At 39.6% G+C, this 18340-nt stretch overlaps 1 protein-coding gene across 1 annotated transcript; it reads right to left on the reverse strand.

Annotated features, from left to right (window-relative positions):
- Nucleotides 1-14252: 14252 nt before the first annotated feature.
- neurod2 (neuronal differentiation 2) lies at nucleotides 14253-17880 on the reverse strand. The gene is given in 3 exon segments (XM_077739645.1): nucleotides 14253-15579; nucleotides 17602-17639; nucleotides 17642-17880. Coding segments are annotated over 3 exon segments (1386 nt in total). The 5' UTR covers nucleotides 17808-17880; the 3' UTR covers nucleotides 14253-14397.
- Nucleotides 17881-18340: the final 460 nt, after the last annotated feature.

Here is an 18340-nt window from a genome sequence, read left to right on the forward strand (position 1 = left end):
CTTATGGGCAGTTGGAGTGCATCCTGTTGTGAACACGTGATGTAAAGACACATTATGCCCCCCCGCCCACGAAAAAATAAAAACAACACCATTCCCCCCCTCCCCTCCTTCTTTTTTTTGCCTCTCACCCGCGTGAAACATCGCATGACTAATGAGCGGAGCAGGTTGAAATCCTGGGGAAGATGTCCTTGGAAGACGAATGCATTTTCAGCAGAATAATTAACTTAATTAACAAATCGGCATGCATATTCATCAGCCTATTAATGTCTCCTCTGCGCGGCTTGATGAGCAGTGGGGTAATAACCGCCTCATTTGCATACAGGCCCGTTCGTAGGACGCCCCCTTTTTTAAAGGCACACGAAGAGAATACAGACAAAACGCTTGTAGTACTGCCTAAGTTGTAACCCAAAAGCATCCTTGAAATCCGACTCTAAAAACCCAAACTCTGCCTCAAAACCCTGGTTTGAAATACTTATCTCAAACCCTAAATCTGGTGTGAAATACTACTTAACTGCTCACAAAATCTAACCCTGGCTGACCTTTAAACGGGCCATTGAAATCTAGCAAATTCTAATTTGCAATACACTAATATGGAAGAAACCCAGCTTTGAAACCATAATTAATAATTTAACTATGTTTTGAACCACTACATTTAGACTGAATGATAGTTAATGTATTTTTATATATTGCTTATTTCCCTATGGGTCTATACTACCAAACTATAGGGAGAGAAAACAAAACATTACCTAGGCTTGGAACTCAATTTTAAACAAAAAAAAAATCTCAAAAAAGTTTGGAACCTGAATTTATAAGCTTAATTTAAGAGACATTTTTAGAAGTAAAATAAATCTAAGTCTTAATTTGAAATCAAGCCTCTTGGTAAACAAAGCAAACACATCACACCACAATCTGCCCTCAAAACCTTGATTTCAATCTTTCAAAACTTTAAAAATGCATTGTTAATCTCTAACTTCGATACTTTAATCTAACACTGGACGCCTTTTCAAAAATATCACAATTTTACTTTTAACCTTGATTCTTCTCACTTTTTTATAACATATTGTCTGCAATTAGATCCACAATCCATTGAAATGGCATCAAATAACCATTTCTCCCAGTTCAAATGAGATAAATGTCTCCTGTTGACAAAATCCTTTCAGTTCACAGCAGAAGGATGAAAAGAGCAACATGATTGGACGTCCATCATCATCAACATCACTGAAAGATTTAAGGCAGTTTATTCTGTTGTCTTAATTAAAGAATCTGTCATGGAAACATCAGAATCTAGAGCATAGTTAAACAAATCTCAGAAGACTTATCTTGAGTGTTAAATAAGGCCAATCAGTGCTAATTTTATTAGCACATTAAATAGGTCTGCTACTTTTGGAATTAAGATAACAAGTGTTCAAAGACCAAAATATAGTTTGTATTTCAACATATGTGTGGTTTTCATTGTTTTACATGTTTAGTGTTACTTTTTACCTCAAATAGAATGTAATAAAGTGTATAAAAACATCAAATTGTACTCTGAGTTATTATCTATATACTCTATCAGTCACCGTGAAACTCCCCCATGTTTTTTCGATTAAATATGTCAAAGTTTATCACCAAAAATGACTTATTTTTGTTATTTGTTGGCCTTACAGTAAAATCATACACCCCTACTTGAAATTAATTTATGAAACTATAACCCACCCCTCCAAAAAAAACCCATAATTTCCAAAATATACCATCAAAACGCTAACCCCATCCTCCCAGGCTAATTTCAAAAGCTTCAAACTTCATTTAAAATCCTCCATAATTTCAAATCTTAATAAAAAGCCTATCTTCACACTATAATTTCATATTTGAAATCTCTAAAAACCGCCTTGAAACTAATTTGAAACCCTAAACCCTCATAGAGTGCCCAACAGAGGCCACACAATCATCTCCATCTTCCCCCGTCTCAACTCTCGAGGGGGGGCGACTGGTGGTGCGAGTGGGGGTCTTGTTGGCATTGCTCCACTCCTTTCTTCTCCAGCGCCAGGCTGCGTGTGCCGCTGTCTGCACGCAACCTGGCGCTCCTAGCAACGCCACCTCGCACGCGCCACATGGCGGCCCGGGTGGCGCACGCGCACACGCCGCGTTGTGGTGTTTACCCAAGCTTCCTCGGCGGCGTCTGTGCTAACATCAAGTCGAATGTTACTTGAGAAGGGAAACAAAGGAAGAATGACAAATTCATTCATGTGCTAATATAAGAATGCACCAAATAAAATGACTTAAAACTCCCATTTTTTTTGCAATGGAGGGCAATGGACGGCCAATTCAAGGCTCGACTGCCAATGGGACGTTTTTCGGCGTCAATGGCAGCCAAAGTCAATTTTCTCATGTGATGGCGCCAAGGTGCCTCGCCGCGGCTGGGCGATTGAGACGCGCGTCGCGCATTAAGCGGTGTCACGAGGAAATTAAAGGCCAGATCGCTTTCTTAATCAGAGCACAAGCGCTCCGGTTAAGGAGGAATTAGGTGGACAGCTGCTGCATGGCGGCTCCTCTCTCTCTCTCTCTCTCGCGCGCCTAGTACTCTGGCTCGCTTCTCGTTTTGTTTGGAACGGAGGCCTCGGTTCGGGGAGATGAAACCATATTAAGGTTAAATTACGATTTATGTCATGTAAAATTCAATTGGAATTGAAAAGGACTGTGAAATCATGTGTTGGAGATGCAATTTTTTTGCAAGGGATGTGTGTGTCTGTATGTATTCTGAGGGAAATGGACTCTTCATCTGAGTGGTCTTAAAAATTAGCCCATGTTTAAGGTGAAATTGGACGTACGGAATTGTCATGTGCAAAAAAAAAGGAACAAGAAATTGCTGAAGCCCAACCTTAAAGAATGTAAACAGGCTTAAAAGTCAAAATTGAAAACCTGTCTCTCTTGGTTACATTAATTTTAATATCTGCCTCTGCCTTCAGACCCCAGTTTGAAACAGAAACCCTATTTGTGTCTGAAAAAAACTTTTCCCACATCACCCATTAAAACCATCCTAGTTTCAGACCTTGACCTTGACTACAAAAGTCAATTTTAACAACCCTAGAATCTCCCTTAGAATCTCGAACCTAACTATAAACCCTCCACCTGGAACCCCTATTTTCAAACTATTCTATTTTCTATAAACCCATTTTAAAAACAATCATTTGAAATTCTATCCTTGTCATAAACCATATTTTAAAACCCTAACATTCACTTAAAATCCTATCTTTTCTCACTCCTTCAAACCCCCTAACTAAAACAACCCCACTCAAAAAAACACTTCAAAAATCAACCACAATCTAAAAACCTCTCAACACTCATTCAAAACTACCCTTGCAAAAAAAAAACCCACCAAATTCTCCAGCAACACCTCGATTTGGCATGCCCAAGCGCAACACCACGGCAGCCATTTTGTGCGCATCCCATCGCTCCTACTGAGGGATTTTAGCAAATGAGCTTCAATGGGAAACAGGTATAACCTCGACAGATGGCCGACGCTGAATTGCAAAGCAACGCGGGAGGAGCGTTTCGTCAAATGATGGTTGGGAGTATTCGCAGCGAAAAGGGAAATGTCGGCGCCCTTTCGTCGCTGCTTTAATTCTATTCGATAGTAGCAAATGAAGACGCTCTCCTCTAATACGCGCCATAAAACAGCATGCCGGTGCCTCGGTAGAGAAATTGTTTTGGTGCTGTTCCAGGAGACTCAGTGGAAGCCCCCTTGGCTGACAGATGAGCTGTCGACATCATTGAGTTCCTCTATTTACACCTCAAGAGAAGCTTTGTAGAGGATTTATGAAGGTCCGCTCTACAAAGTTCAGGTGTCGCTCCGCTTTTTAGCCAAAGAGAACAGGGCGCATTCATTTTCATCAGCAGGATGAACCGGAATGACACCCTCGAGAGCAGAGGGCCAGCCCCCGTTTGGACATTGCATTCTCAACATTAACGATGAGAGATGTCCAAACGATTTGAAATGGGAGGGTAGGAATGGTTTGGACATCTATTGGCGTCAATGACAAATAATTAGTTCATAATTTGGAGGCGAAGAAGCCTTTTAAATAATTAGTATATCTAATTTTGGCAAATGCCAAAAGCCCTCTGAAATCTGGTACTTAGTTTAATTAGAATATATAGTAATTAAATGATTAAAAATGGGATTATTTTTTGGTTTAATTCAATACTAGTGCAGCTGATATAGAAAATAATAACATCAATATTTTGCAGTACTTGTTGCTTAGTGTATATATCATTTTTTATTTGTCTGTATTATATTTGAATATTGTTTAATCTAGGTTATGTACTCTTCTATCCATATTTTTTTCACATTTTTGTATATTCCCTTTATTTGAAAGATATACAAATAAAGCATAAATGTACACTATGGATTGAGTGTCTATTTTTGTCAATGGCAAACCATTAGTTAATAATTGGTAGGGTGGGGGCTGCCAAATGACTATGATTTTCCCTAATTAAAAATACACACTGAATTATTAACTATGACCTATTAAAATTATGTAGTAATGTAATGATTAAATAGAATAAAAACAGTTTCCATTTTCTTGTTGAATTAATAAAAACACTTTAATATGTCATTGTACTTTACAATCAGTGCAAATAATTTTGCCTTGTCTATATACTATTAATTCTATATTTATATTTTACACACCAATTTTCAATTAATACTCACTGTATTTTTTTGTTTGTAAAATGTGCATATTAACAGTAAACCAATAAAGCATCATTAGGTGTACTAATGTATTTGTAGAAAAAATATTTAGTAAAAATAGAAAAAAAGAATGGCTGCATTAAGTATGAAAATGACATGAAATTACCCTTAATTCCAACTGTCAACATTACCCAGATTATAACAAATAAAAGTCCAAAGCAACATTTAACCATCATAAAACGTAAAGACAGAATAGATGTTAGTTTGTGAGCTTGTGTGTTTGTGAGCGGAGAAGGCGGAAGGGGGGCAACACAACAGATGGCGCGCCACGCTGCGAAAGACATCGGCTGCCACGGGTGGGGTTGGGGGGGCTTAGGGGCGTTAGGGGGGCAAGTGGGGGCAGATAAATGAAAGTGGGAGGGGGGTAGGGGGGGCGACTGTTTCCCCATAGAGCCAGCGGGGATGATGATGATGATGAGGACTAGTTGTGTGTGTGTGTGTGTGTGTGTGTGTGTGTGTGTATGGACATACCTTCATGTGTGAAGATAGAGATTGACACACACACATATATATACACACACACACACACCTGCACATAGCTAGTGGAAAAGCCTCCACACGAGCACACTGGAAATTACTTTTAACCCAGTTGTTGTGATGAACAACAAATCGGGATGGTCACGTCACATTAATCAGCCCGCGGCAAAACGAACATGTGTGAAGGAAATGTAATCACACTGCTTTTGTTTTTTATTCCGTCATAATGAATTTATCGTTGGGTGTGCTCAGCCAAGGAACTTTAGAAAGATGAGAAACGATCAATATTGGAGAAAGTTTTCATGATGCACTTTGTGAACAGGAGAAATACTCATTTGATGAGCGAATATTGAAATATTTCACTATCTAAACACTATTTTTCCACTTATACATATTAAAGACAAACTAATGCTATTGTACAATACTAACAGAACAGATTTTTGAAATATTTCGCTACCCTAAATATTATTTTTCCACTTATTCAACATAATGCTATTGTACAATACAAACAGAACACATTTTTCTGTAAATAAAGTGTTAACTTCTGAAAATTATTGATATTATTTTCCTTAAAAAAAGGCAAATGACTAATATTACAGTCTCACTCCCCAAAAAAGAAAACAGCCTCCCAATGTCGCACTTTCCAAAATTACACATAAAACAATGCTATAAAAGAAGAAAAAACAACTACCAGCACAATACCCTAAAAAACAAACTACCAATACTTCCCTTTCCTCAAAAGAAGCCAAACTACTGTACTTAAATCCCCCAAAACAAAAACCTACCCCACCTCATAGGACCACTTCCAAACACCCAAAAACAAAATCCCCACCATTAACACCTATTTCCTCTCTAAATTGAATCTGACCTTTCCTATATGAACTAAAATGCCCCCCTCCCATCACTCCCACCACTCACACCAGCCCAGTTGGTATATATGGTGCTGCCTACTGAACAGATGTTGTGGAATTTAACATGCAAAACAAAAAAAAAGCCCCAACTCAATTCAGCACACACTCACACACACACACACACACACACACACACAAACCCACACCCATAATACACATAACCCCCCCAGCTGGCCCCGCCATCAACGTGCCATGTGGCGCTTCATTCCCTCTGGCATTCCCACTCTGGCAACTCCACCGCGTCTGGCAACTGGAAACACACACACATACACACACACACAAACACACACACACACACATATATATACACACATGGCGTTGACTATTCATGGCCATACTTTATGCACGGATGTAACGTAACTTCACACGGTATTTACGAGCATTAGAACACAATCCCATCCCCGTAGGTTTTAATGTACACAAGCCAACGCAACCTGTCACGCTAGCAGAGGTGCTCGGAAACACCCCGACGGAATTCCGGTAACCATGGAGATGTCCAAGCTCATCGGTAATAGAATCTCAACTTGAGAGGGATTTATTCAGGGGGAAAGAGTTGATTTATTCATCTTGTCGGACGCCGACGAGATTTCCCCCCGTATTCGCTCTGATGTTCGCCTCTGATGGACGCTTATTGCCTCTGCCAAGAAGGTTATGTTTTCATCACCTTCTGTTTGTTATTTTTTGGGGGGAAATTAGGAGAAGATACTCTCATCTTTTTATACACGGTCATCATGTAAATGGCTGCTTTAAAGATGGGAGAAGTCTCATCCTTTGGAATGGTTTTGTAGGGAAATATTGTGACTCAAAAGTAAGAGTACAATTCCCCTTATATATAAATATAGCAGTTTTTTTGTGGAGAGATTTTTAGGGAAGTACAAGAGTGGTAGTTTGCTTTAATTTTAGGTAAGAAAACACAATCATATGTGTTTTTTTGGAGATTAAAACGTCAATTATTATGCTTTATTTTTAGTGGGACATCAGTTTTTTGTGGGTTTTTAAAAGTTGGTCTCATTTGAGGGACTTTGTTCTGTTTTCAAAACTGCAACTTTCAGTTTAAACCAACATTAACATGTCTTTGTCAGCAGAAACTGCAACTTTAACACAATCCTTTCATTAATATATGAAAATGTGGTCTACACGTGGTGCAACATCAATATTTTGTCTTCTTATTTAAAAAATGAAACATCATTTTTTCATTGGGTGCAACATCAACAGTTTCTTTGGGACATTGCAACATTGATAGCATGCCCTCATTTCAGTAAAGTACAAGTTGGGACATTTATCATAGTTTTTTTTGTCATTATTGTATATAAATTTAATGATATTTTTTTGTCTGGGGAGGTTTAACATCCATATTTTGTTTTCATTCCAAGAAAAACAACCCTTTAATGTTTTTTTTTTAAAAAAACAATTCATTATCCCAAATCTGAATCACTGCAGGGAATTGATGGAGTGAAAACTAGAATCCAATAAATAAAAGTATCATTATTAATGTTTACATGAATAGACAGAAGATGGATAACCAAAGCAAGTTGTTTTAATTAAGCCACACGAGTTGACAAATGTAGTAACATTCTTTTCAAGCGACAATGACAATAATTAATTCCCAATTACTGGGCATTTTTCTCTTGCCTACAGCTGCAGTAAATTCACAAAATGTCGGAACAATAACTCCCGGTGTTTACCGACAGCAGTAACAAGTCATAAAGGACACCAGGCCTTCATTTTCTCCTCAGCTGAGTCCATCAATCACACATAAGAACTCCCCTTGCGTATAAATCTTGTAAACCCTTTAGGACACTTTTAGAGTCTTTGCGATGGCTGGCATCCGGTTAAAAGTGACTCCGTCGCTAAATTCATAATTGGACGAGTGTTTATGTTCCGATGCGCATTAATTCATTCATGAGCGCATATGCATGAGCATATGTTCAATAGCAGCACGTCTCTACGCGAGCCTCCCCGATTCAGCGGATGACCGCGCCCCACTCCTCAAGCCGCCACCGCCACTCGGGAAGCGCCTCTCCTCCTCCGCGTTCCTCTTCGGATAATCTTTTATAATCCGGAGAGGCGCACACTTCATTCCATTTACTGGCCGGCCAGACACACTTGACAAAGTCATCAAAATGCATCGTTGATGTGTGTTTCCTCAAATATTGGCATTCTAATTGACGCCGTGCCTCAATTAAGACACTTGAACAAATAAACACCTCACCCACAATTGCCCTTCTCTTGCAATGTCAATATAGAAAACGTAATCTTCTATTTCCGAGAGGGAAAGCGTTAGTTTTAGGCAAAAACAACATCAATTGTGTGTTGTGTTTGAGAAAATACAATATCAAGAGCTACTTAATTAGGAAATGCAATGAGATTGACTGAAAATGTAACATCAATACTCTGTTTTTGTATCGTATTACACTATTCGCTTCTTCTAATTGTGTAACAGTTTTTTTCCTGATTTGCTAAATCCATCTAAGTTCTTCTGTTTGAAAAAATCAATTATGAATTTGTCATCATTTTAAGAAAATTGAATGTCAATACCTCGACACTACTGGGATACACTATCGCGGATTTGTCACAACTAGGCTAGGATATGCCAAGTATAAATGTAAAAGTATATAGTGTAGGAACAATAATACAAAACTGCAATGGGGGAAAGGCAATGTTATTTCAAATAAGAATAAATAGAAACCATAAAAACAGATTGCAGTTCGTCACCTATTGCACCAAGTCTTAGAACCACTAAACCGCGTTAGATGAAATACTACTGTAGTTCCTTCCATTTTTGTGCAGTACTTTTATAAATATTTGTCTTTCTTTTGGAATGTGATTCTCTTTTAATAAAAGAGCAATATGAAGTCATATTTTCTGGTCAATGCAGTAACAAGAGTGCATAACATATTTTCTCTTGTCATCATGAAAGAGCAACATGAGTAATTGGTGTTTGTTTTAAAAAATACTTACAAAACAATTTGTCGCTTTTTCCAAGAAGTAAATCATCCATGTTTTCTCTTTTAGAAAAAGTGCTACTGCAGTATTTTTCCCTTTTCACAATGTGTAAATAAATCCTCTTTTTCATAAAGTACAATCAGTCATTTGAGATCCTAATCAATAGTTTGAAAATTGGAGACAAATTGACTTATTATACTACAAAATATATATTATATTGCATTATGTACAGCACCTCTATTAGGGCACAATGTTGTTGTCCACCAATAGCTGTTTCTAATATTTTGAGCAGCATATTTCCCAGTTGTCATTTGGAAAATGAGGACTGGCGTCGACAGACAGCGGCCAACTAGGTGAAATCCATACAAGGTCAAACACGCATTGAGGTCAAAGTCGAAACCTGCGGGTGGTGGCGGAGGACTCCAAATCAGCGATTAAAGTGGCTGTGTGTATGTGTGTGTGTGTGTGTGTTTGTGTGTTGGGAGCATCTGTGTGTTTGAATTCAGTGACAGATGTTCATTAGTCTTTGACAAGCCCACACTGCTCACGTCTCCAAGCAGTGAAGGCATGAACATAAGGACCAGAAAAACATCTCTGCCTTCCTGATGATTATTGGGGGGAGTAAAATATTCCAAATTAGGATTTTCACCCAAAAAATCATTTTCTATTGGGGTTAACATGATGCTAATTTGTTTATCTTTTGCAAGGGTTTAATTAAGGTACAGTGGTAGCTTTACTTACAAATGGTTTTATATATGAATTTTTCATGTTATATGCAAATTACTGTTCCAACATACAAAAACAAGATCCAAATTACGAAATCTGTATTCACTGTTTTATTTTGAAATCGTCGCTATAGCGTTGCAACCTGCATGACAATCGCCCTAACTACCCACTAAGCTCTCCTTGGCTGTCTCTGTTTGGTTTTGATTTTTTGGAGTGGTGTTCATGCAACTTTGTTCTTTACTTAAAATTACTGGTGCAAATGAAATGAAGAAGCAGGCCCTCTTTTTTTACCTGTGACTGATATTGCAAGTTCTATCTAATACGTTGTTTTGAATTCGTAATTGGAAATTATTTAGTTGTGTGTTTATGAGTGTGTGTTTGTGTGCTTTGTGTCTGTTTCCCAACACCTATCTCTTCTAAATTGTCTAAATTTTAAAGAGTTTAAGAGCACTGTCTACTGCAACACAGGTTGCACATATGAAGCATCAACGTATTTTGTTATTGACTATGATGTTTTACTGTTTAAAAAAAACTGCGAATCTCTATTTATTAATGTACAGATGATGATGCATCAAACAGAAAATTTGCAAATCTTCATAATGGCTGGAGTTTTGGAAAACCTTTCGCTGTAACTGTTCATTCATTCAGTCATTTTTAACACCATTCGTCCTAATAGAAATAAACTACCAGTTGCACTGACCATCACAATGTCAGTGAATGGGAATTGACCCCAGCAAAGTTAAGTGAAAGAAACACTAGAACAGCTGTTGTTTCATGTCATCTTTTATCAACCTAAATTGAATATCAAAACTTGGATATGAGGATGTGATTATCCAACCCTAACTACTCCTGGAAGCAATATTTAAAGTACTGCATATCTGCAACCACTATAGGTTAATGACATAATAGTTTGAAGCCAAATAATCCCACATTCCGTCGACAGCAAACAGTGCTCCTAAAAAATGTAGAATTTATCTTTACACACTACCGCACGAGTGCTATATAAACCAAAATGCCGTATTTTGACATGTCGAAACACAATATAAATACTTAAAAGAAAAACATTTTACATTGGACTCCCTTATAACTTATTGATGGCAATGGAGGACAGTATTGCATTGAATTATTCCACCTTTGAAGGTTAAAAAAATATCTTTACTTGCTATTGCAGCAGGGCTATATAGTATCAATAAAAATGCTATATTTTGACATGTTAAAACACAATATACATATGTAAAAGAAAAACATTTTACATTAGACTCCTCTATACCTCATTGATGGCCATAAAGACAGTATTGCAATCAATTATTCCAATTTTTTTTCGCATTTACATGCCAAAACTTTTGTCCAGTGCAAAATTTCAAGAACTACATGATAGATTTTGAGTATGTATGTTGTAACAAGAATACTGACCGCCCAATAGCAAAGAGCCGAGCGAGGGTGTGATGTACTGAGAGAGTGTGTTAGCCGGCAGTGACCGTGTGCTGAGAAAGGTGACGAGAGAAATGTACTTGTGATTTGAAGCAAAAAAAAAAAGAAGTATAGTGTTAGTTCAGGCTGGAAGAGGAAAAAACTGAACAAGAAGAACCCCCCAAAAAATGGAGGCAACGAGTTGGACTGAATACCATGTGACGGGTCCAGCTGGGAGTTTGCCCGCCCCGCAGCACTGCAAAAGCCCTCAATATGGACGCCAATTACTGCTGCCCGCATGACCGTGCCACGGCGGCTTCTTCCTCTCTCACCCTCCTCTTCCTCTCTACGCCTCTCCTTCACCCTCCTCATTTCCTCACACTCCCTGAAAGATAAATAAATAAATTTGAGGGAAGAAAAAAAAAAAACACTCCTGCCATCTGTGCAGCAAACACCACTGCATAATAGACACTCACCGGCCACTTCATTAGGTACACCTGCACAAGCTAATGAGCTCAATGACAAGAGATGCATAACAACAATAACATGTATGAATATGGTTATGATGTTCTGCGATGACATACAACTGCTCCTTTTTTTGAAATTAATAAACTACGGGGGGAAAGGGGTGTATAAGAATAAGGTTTTTTTTGGTTAACGTTTAAAAAATATTTGACTCATCTACTGTCATTGATGACCAAATACGTCAAATCTATTGAACTGTGAGGAGTTGGCATGGATTTAAATATGTTTCAGGGCCTCAGTAGGTATTGCTTTTTATCCATTTATTTATTTATTTGAAGAGAAATAGAGGAAATTGCAGGAAAATGTGTTTCATGTTTTTTTATTGGGTTAAAAAAAAGGGATGGAAAGTGGTAAAGTGGGAATTACACAGATTTTATTGGTAAAATAACAAAGTACTATTGTTGATCTTTTCTGATTAGTTATTTTGATGAAATGAATCATGCATCTAAAGGTACATTTATTGATGCAATTTTGATGCAGATATAGTTGTTCTACACAATTTTAGGATTTTATTTTAAGATGATTTGCTCAAATGTTCCCTAATTGTAACTTTGTATTTTATAACTCATTTAGAAAATTACGTTTTTTAATTGGGGGAAATATGAAAATATCTATTATCATTTGTGTTGCATTTGGGTTAAACATTAATTATGTATCTTGCAACTTTTGATACACTGGAAAGGGTGTACACAAATTTGGAATATGATGTAAACACACACACACACACCCACACACACACACACACACACACACACACACACACACACACACACAACAATAATCCTTATTTCCATCATTTTAAAAAATCATTTTTTTTAAAATGATGGAATATTTAACCAAATTAATGTATGTCAGGGCTAATATAATTGTAAAATGATCCAGCTGGAGATTGAAGCTCATAAAAAATTAAGTTACGTGGTTGATTGAATTATATTCTGCACAGTATTTATGAAGGCCTTTTGAAGACATTGTTTTCGACAAACAGTCATGTTCCACTTATTAATATCAGAGGGACCTAAATTTGAAATCTCACTTCACAAAGGCAAGAAATGAATTCCAATGAGCATCAAATACAAAATGGAAAATTTATTCTTTGCATGCATGGAATTAAAAGTGCAGCTTTGTTGTCGTTGTTGTTGTTTTTTTTTGTGTGTGTTTTTTTTAGAGATGTTGTGCAGTGGCAGAGTAATGAACAGATGCTGTAGGAATTAGGAAAGAAACACCGGGGCCCTCCCACAAGGGCCTGCGTTTGGCCGGGCTGCAGCGGGATGCAAGGCGAGGATGCAAGGCGCAGCTGCACGAGGACCAGCGACGTGACAGCGGCGTCCACATAGCGATTTGCTGCCAATGACTGCCACCTGTATCGCCTCTTCAAATTCTGATGGACATATGTGCATGCTTAAGGTGCATTGTCACTTTGCTACTAAAGTGTGACGTCAAAAGTGGACTCTATTCTAGCAAATGCCTGCAGAAAAAGGCCGGTTTTTCTTATGACGATTGCATTTGAAGGAAGGTTGCTTTTTCATTTTTGTAGATTTGTAGGGTCAGGACAGTGTAAATTGAAATTAAATTTGAAAGAAATATTGAAGTTTTAACTTTTATTTGGGATTAATATCAATTTTGGAGATGTGTGTATTATAAAGGATGTGTGTATTATTCATTCAAGTGAGCTTTGATTTATAATTCATTTGCAGTTCTATTAATTTTTTTGTATAATTTTAAAACACAGCTCGTTTTGCAGTGTAAACTTATCATATTAACATCAATATATATGTATGTATATAAATATATACACACATATATACATATATAATATAATATATGTATATATAATTCACTTTTAATAAAATCCTCCAAAGGCCACACAATATTCACATGTTTGTTCTATTAATAATCTTAAGCATTTAGAGTGTGAGAAAAAGAGTGATAGAGGGAGAGAGAGAGAGAGAGAGAGAGAGAGAGAGAGAGAGAGAGAGAGAGAGAGAGAGAGAGAGAGAGAGAGAGAGAGAGAGAGAGAGAGAGAGAGAGAGAGAGAGAGAGAGAGAGAGAGAGAGAGAGAGAGAGAGAGAGAGAGAGAGAGACTGCACATTTTGAGAACCAAAGCAACATATGGGACATGCAGGCGTCTGTCCAACATGGCGTCTGCATGCTCCCAGCTATTATTATTAATATTATGAATATTAATTTGATAAATCAGTTCTGTCGTGGTCTGGCCACAAGAAAAGGAAAATTGTTTTTTCTGTCATTTGCACAGGAATGATTTTCCATGCAGTGTGTTTAAATGCAGTAATGTGCAAAGAATGGTTCTAATGCAGTGTTAAGTATATGCAAATCAATATTTTGTTTTGTAAGAAAAATATTAGTAGATAGTTGTATTATGTTAAATACACAGTTTTTATGTATGATAATTTGTAATCTATGGAATGTTATAAATTATAGATCCTTGTTGTACAAATCAAATGTGATTTTAAAAACTATATATACCATTGAGTGTAATGTGATGGGTTGAGAGCAGATATATGATATATCAGGCAATTATAAAACATTTTTATTTGTGTACTTCGTTATTATTACACGTGTCTCGCCATTTTGCACACACAAAAACTCACAAGGAACAACAAGATTTGTTTGTCATCAGATTACAGGAGGAGACCCGGACAGATTGTCACTCGAAGGTCAGTTGTGGAAAAAGGCGCTGATGTCCTCGTAGGGGCCCACCGCGCGCTCGTGGTGGCCCTCATGGAAGGGGGGGATGTTCTCTGAGTGGGGGCCCCCAGCACGCGCTCCCGAGGGGCCAAACGCCAAAGCGCGCCCGGCTCTGGAGTAATGCATAGACGAGTAGTGATAGTTCCGCTCGGCATCGAGATCCTGCGGCTTGGTCGAGGAGGCACCACCGATTCCGATCCCTACACCGACTCCCAAGCACCCGGGTGGGCTGTGCTGGCCCTCGTAGTCCGGGCTCAAGTAGTCCGGTGATGCTCCGCCTGGTGGGTAGCCGACGTCGTATCCGGAGGGGTACGAGTGCCCCCGCATGTTCAAGGGCCCGGCGCCCGGGGCTTGGTAGTTGGGGCTGCCCAGTCGGCACCGGTAGGATGCAGCAGCCGCAGCCGCTGCAGCAGCCGCCGCGGACGATGACGTCGACGACGACGAGTACGGATGCAAGGAGAAGGGCGAACCGGGCATGTGGAAGCGCGCCGCGTCCGGCTCCGTGAGGAAGTTGCGCGTGTTGAGCTGCAGGCATCCGGCCACTAGGTTGGTAGTGGGCTGCGAGAGGCCCTTGCACAGCATCTGCACGTAGCTCACCACGTCCGGACGCTTGCCATTACGCAGGATCTCGCCCAGGGCCAGGATGTAGTTCTTGGCTAGGCGCAGGGTCTCGATTTTGGACAGCTTCTGGGTCTTGGAGTAGCAGGGGACCACTTTGCGGAGGTTGTCCAGCGCTGAGTTGAGATCGTGCATGCGCGTACGCTCGCGAGCGTTGGCCTTCACTCGCCGCACTTTTGAGCGCTCCATACGAGCGGCGCTCGTTTTGCGCTTCTTCGGACCGCGTTTTTTGCCCACTTTGTCCTCGCCCACGCAGCCACTGCCTCCGCCACCGCCACCACCCTCCATCTCTTCTTCCTCCTCCTCCTCCTCGTCTTCTTCTTCATCGTCGTCTGCCATTTCGGACTCTGCCCGGCTGCTACTGTCCCCCCCGCGTGCCTCATCCAGGTCGTCATCCACCCCGAGGAGGTGACTCTCGCGTTCGGGCTTCACCTTGCAGGCCAGCTGCTCGGAGTCCGGGTCGTCGGCCCAGTCCGCCGCGAGCCGCTGGACGTCCGGTAGAACCTCACTGAAGAGACGGCTCAACATTGTCACCTGCAACAAGAAAGAGGAGGGGTCCCACACGCCGTGTTTAAAAGGAGTTGATGATGTCATCTTTATGATTGGATGGGTAAACGCCTGAGCACGAAAAAAAAACCTAAAAATTAAATAAAGAAAGAAAGAAAAATGACTAGAAAGGGAGGTGATGGCTGCAGTATGTGATCACGATGCATAGGATGAGGAATCCTATATTATTAAAGAGATGAACAAGGTCATATGAAGAGGCATACCTGCAACATGTGACAATGTGTGTCATGCCATGTTATTCGATGAACTTAAAAGATGAGATGAAAAATAGAAGCTCTGTGTTTGACTGTTTCGTTTATAACAGACAAAGGGATGATGCAAAAAACATGGATGTCAGTTGAAATTTGATATAAGGTCACATTGTAAGTGCACCTGTTACAGCAGAACACTAAATGCAAAATGATTGGAAATGAAAGTTCAACCCTCTATTAAGTAAAATACTAAATACAGAAACTATTGTGAGTCATTAAAATAATACCTATCAATTGTTGTCTTTATTTTATAATTGATTACAATTGTGTTTTGATGTACTATAGGTAAATGCGTAGACATTCATAAAACGTGAAAATCTAAAAGAATTAAGTATAATGAACTAAAACTGAAATAGATCCTAATTTAAAATTTCCTTCTGAAGAGTATTAACTCATTGCTTGCCATTGACAGGAATTCACATCCAAATCCTTTAAACTGGACCGAACGGCTACGGATGCGCCATTGCTGGCAATGGACGTCCAATCCGTTTCGAATGGGAGGATTGGTATATTGAGTCTGTGCCAGTCAGGCGCCATCAATGGCGACCATTGAGTTGAATATCGAAGAAAAAAAAGGATTGAGGATATATCATAAAGGACGTCCATAACAACAGGAGATGACACATGCGGTCACTTTATTAGGCACACCTGCAACATGTATCAGGGAATATGATGGAGGACACTTATAACACAAGATGAGGACCCATAAACGCAAATATTCGAGTTTTTGTTACGAGGGATGTCGAGAACGCGGAATGCGACAAAATGGCTGCCACGCGTCGGGTCATTTTATTAGGCACACCTGTAACATGGATGGGGTGCATAGGTCAGGTCTCACTACTTGGTATGTAATTGGATGGATAGATGTATGGATGGGGGTGATAGGGAACGTCACGTTATTATTGGATAGACCTGCAATATACTAAACCAAATGTGTCGTGGAATTTATGTGACAGGTCGTACAATTAGAAACATCGATTACATGGGGTGAAAAAAATGCTGTGTTACCCACTATTAGGTATGCTTACATGTTACTAATATTCTGCCTGTCATTGCGGCATATCACAAAGTCAAATTGGCATGAAAACAATCGTAGTTGGCCAGGGCGTGGCTTGCAGGTGCATCTAATTGGTTGACAAGTGCGTAGATTTAGAGGCCAAATGTTCAGAACCCGTCACATAGTAATACGAAGATATAAAATAATGCTTATTTGTAATTAAAGATGCATTAAGTTAAATGGGATCAACCAAATATTTTAAAGGAGAAGACGTTCCAATACAAATTGTTTGGATTTGATCTAACCATCAAAAATTGAGCATTTGGGTATTAAAAACCCTCTTTAATTTGTTCACATTGTGTTTGTTTTGAATTATAACTATAAATACTTTTATTGCTATTTTTTACAATATGTTAGCTTGACTTTAAACTGTATTTGTAAGTCTTGCAATTCTGCAATTCAGTGAAATGATTTGAAAATCCATAAACACTCAAAAGCATGAAACGTAATACGATAAACGCATACGATCAATATCTTGTCAATTATCATGCGTGTGTATCCCAAAGGAGAATGCTGACACACACACACACATGCACAAACACACATACACACACACACACACACACAACATCTCGTATTTTTTTGCATGCAACGAAGGTCCATGAATGACAAAATGCAATTAATGGCGGGATGTTGCGGGATAACAAAGAAATGAAAAGGGGCATTTTGAGAAGCACCTACCTGGCGTTTGTTTACACCATGTCGCCTTGGCGTCGCACGAGCGAAGAAGGTTCTGCTGCGTGTTCCCCGCTCGAGCGCCAACCTTCCTCTTCCTCCTCCTCCTCTTCTTCTGCGGCCACCCTGCCTCTGTCTGCAGCCCAGACGCGAGCGAGGGGAGGAAGCGCACGGGTGACTTGCGTGGCGGGGCTGTGTGATGCCAGGCCCATATGGCTGGCACGTCATTGGCAAGAGCCATCACATGAGAGCCGCTGATTGACATGCGGCCGCATTCGCAGAGACTGGCTTCGCCCCCCCTGGGGGCGGGTGGCGGAGGGGGGGCCGCTTGAGAAGAACTCGCCATCTGTCGCCTAGCGCTGAAAGGCAAAATGAAATAAGCGGTAAGTGAGTGGGTTCACACTGGTTCTGTTTGGGAGGAAAAACGGGGTCAGTCGCAAAAAGGTTAGAGACGTGTAATCGTGATCAGAGGCGGCCATTTTAAAGCGGGGCCTTGAGTTGTACCTGATTTGGATGGCGGTTAGGTTCGGAGTTGGAAATAGGAGTTTTGAGGTGGGCTTTGAGTGAGATGGAGATAGATGTCTCATGCGTTTTGGACGACTTGTGGAGTTGGGATTTCAAAATAAGGCCAGACTACATGGTTATGTTAAGATTTCAAGGTTTTAAACTAACGTTTTAGGAATTTGGGGTTTTCAAGCTAGGGTTGAAACAATAGGGCTTAAAAATGAGCTTTTTTTAGATTGGT

Source organism: Stigmatopora nigra, chromosome 18 (assembly GCF_051989575.1).
Source record: "Stigmatopora nigra isolate UIUO_SnigA chromosome 18, RoL_Snig_1.1, whole genome shotgun sequence".
Taxonomy (NCBI): Eukaryota; Metazoa; Chordata; class Actinopteri; order Syngnathiformes; family Syngnathidae; genus Stigmatopora; species Stigmatopora nigra.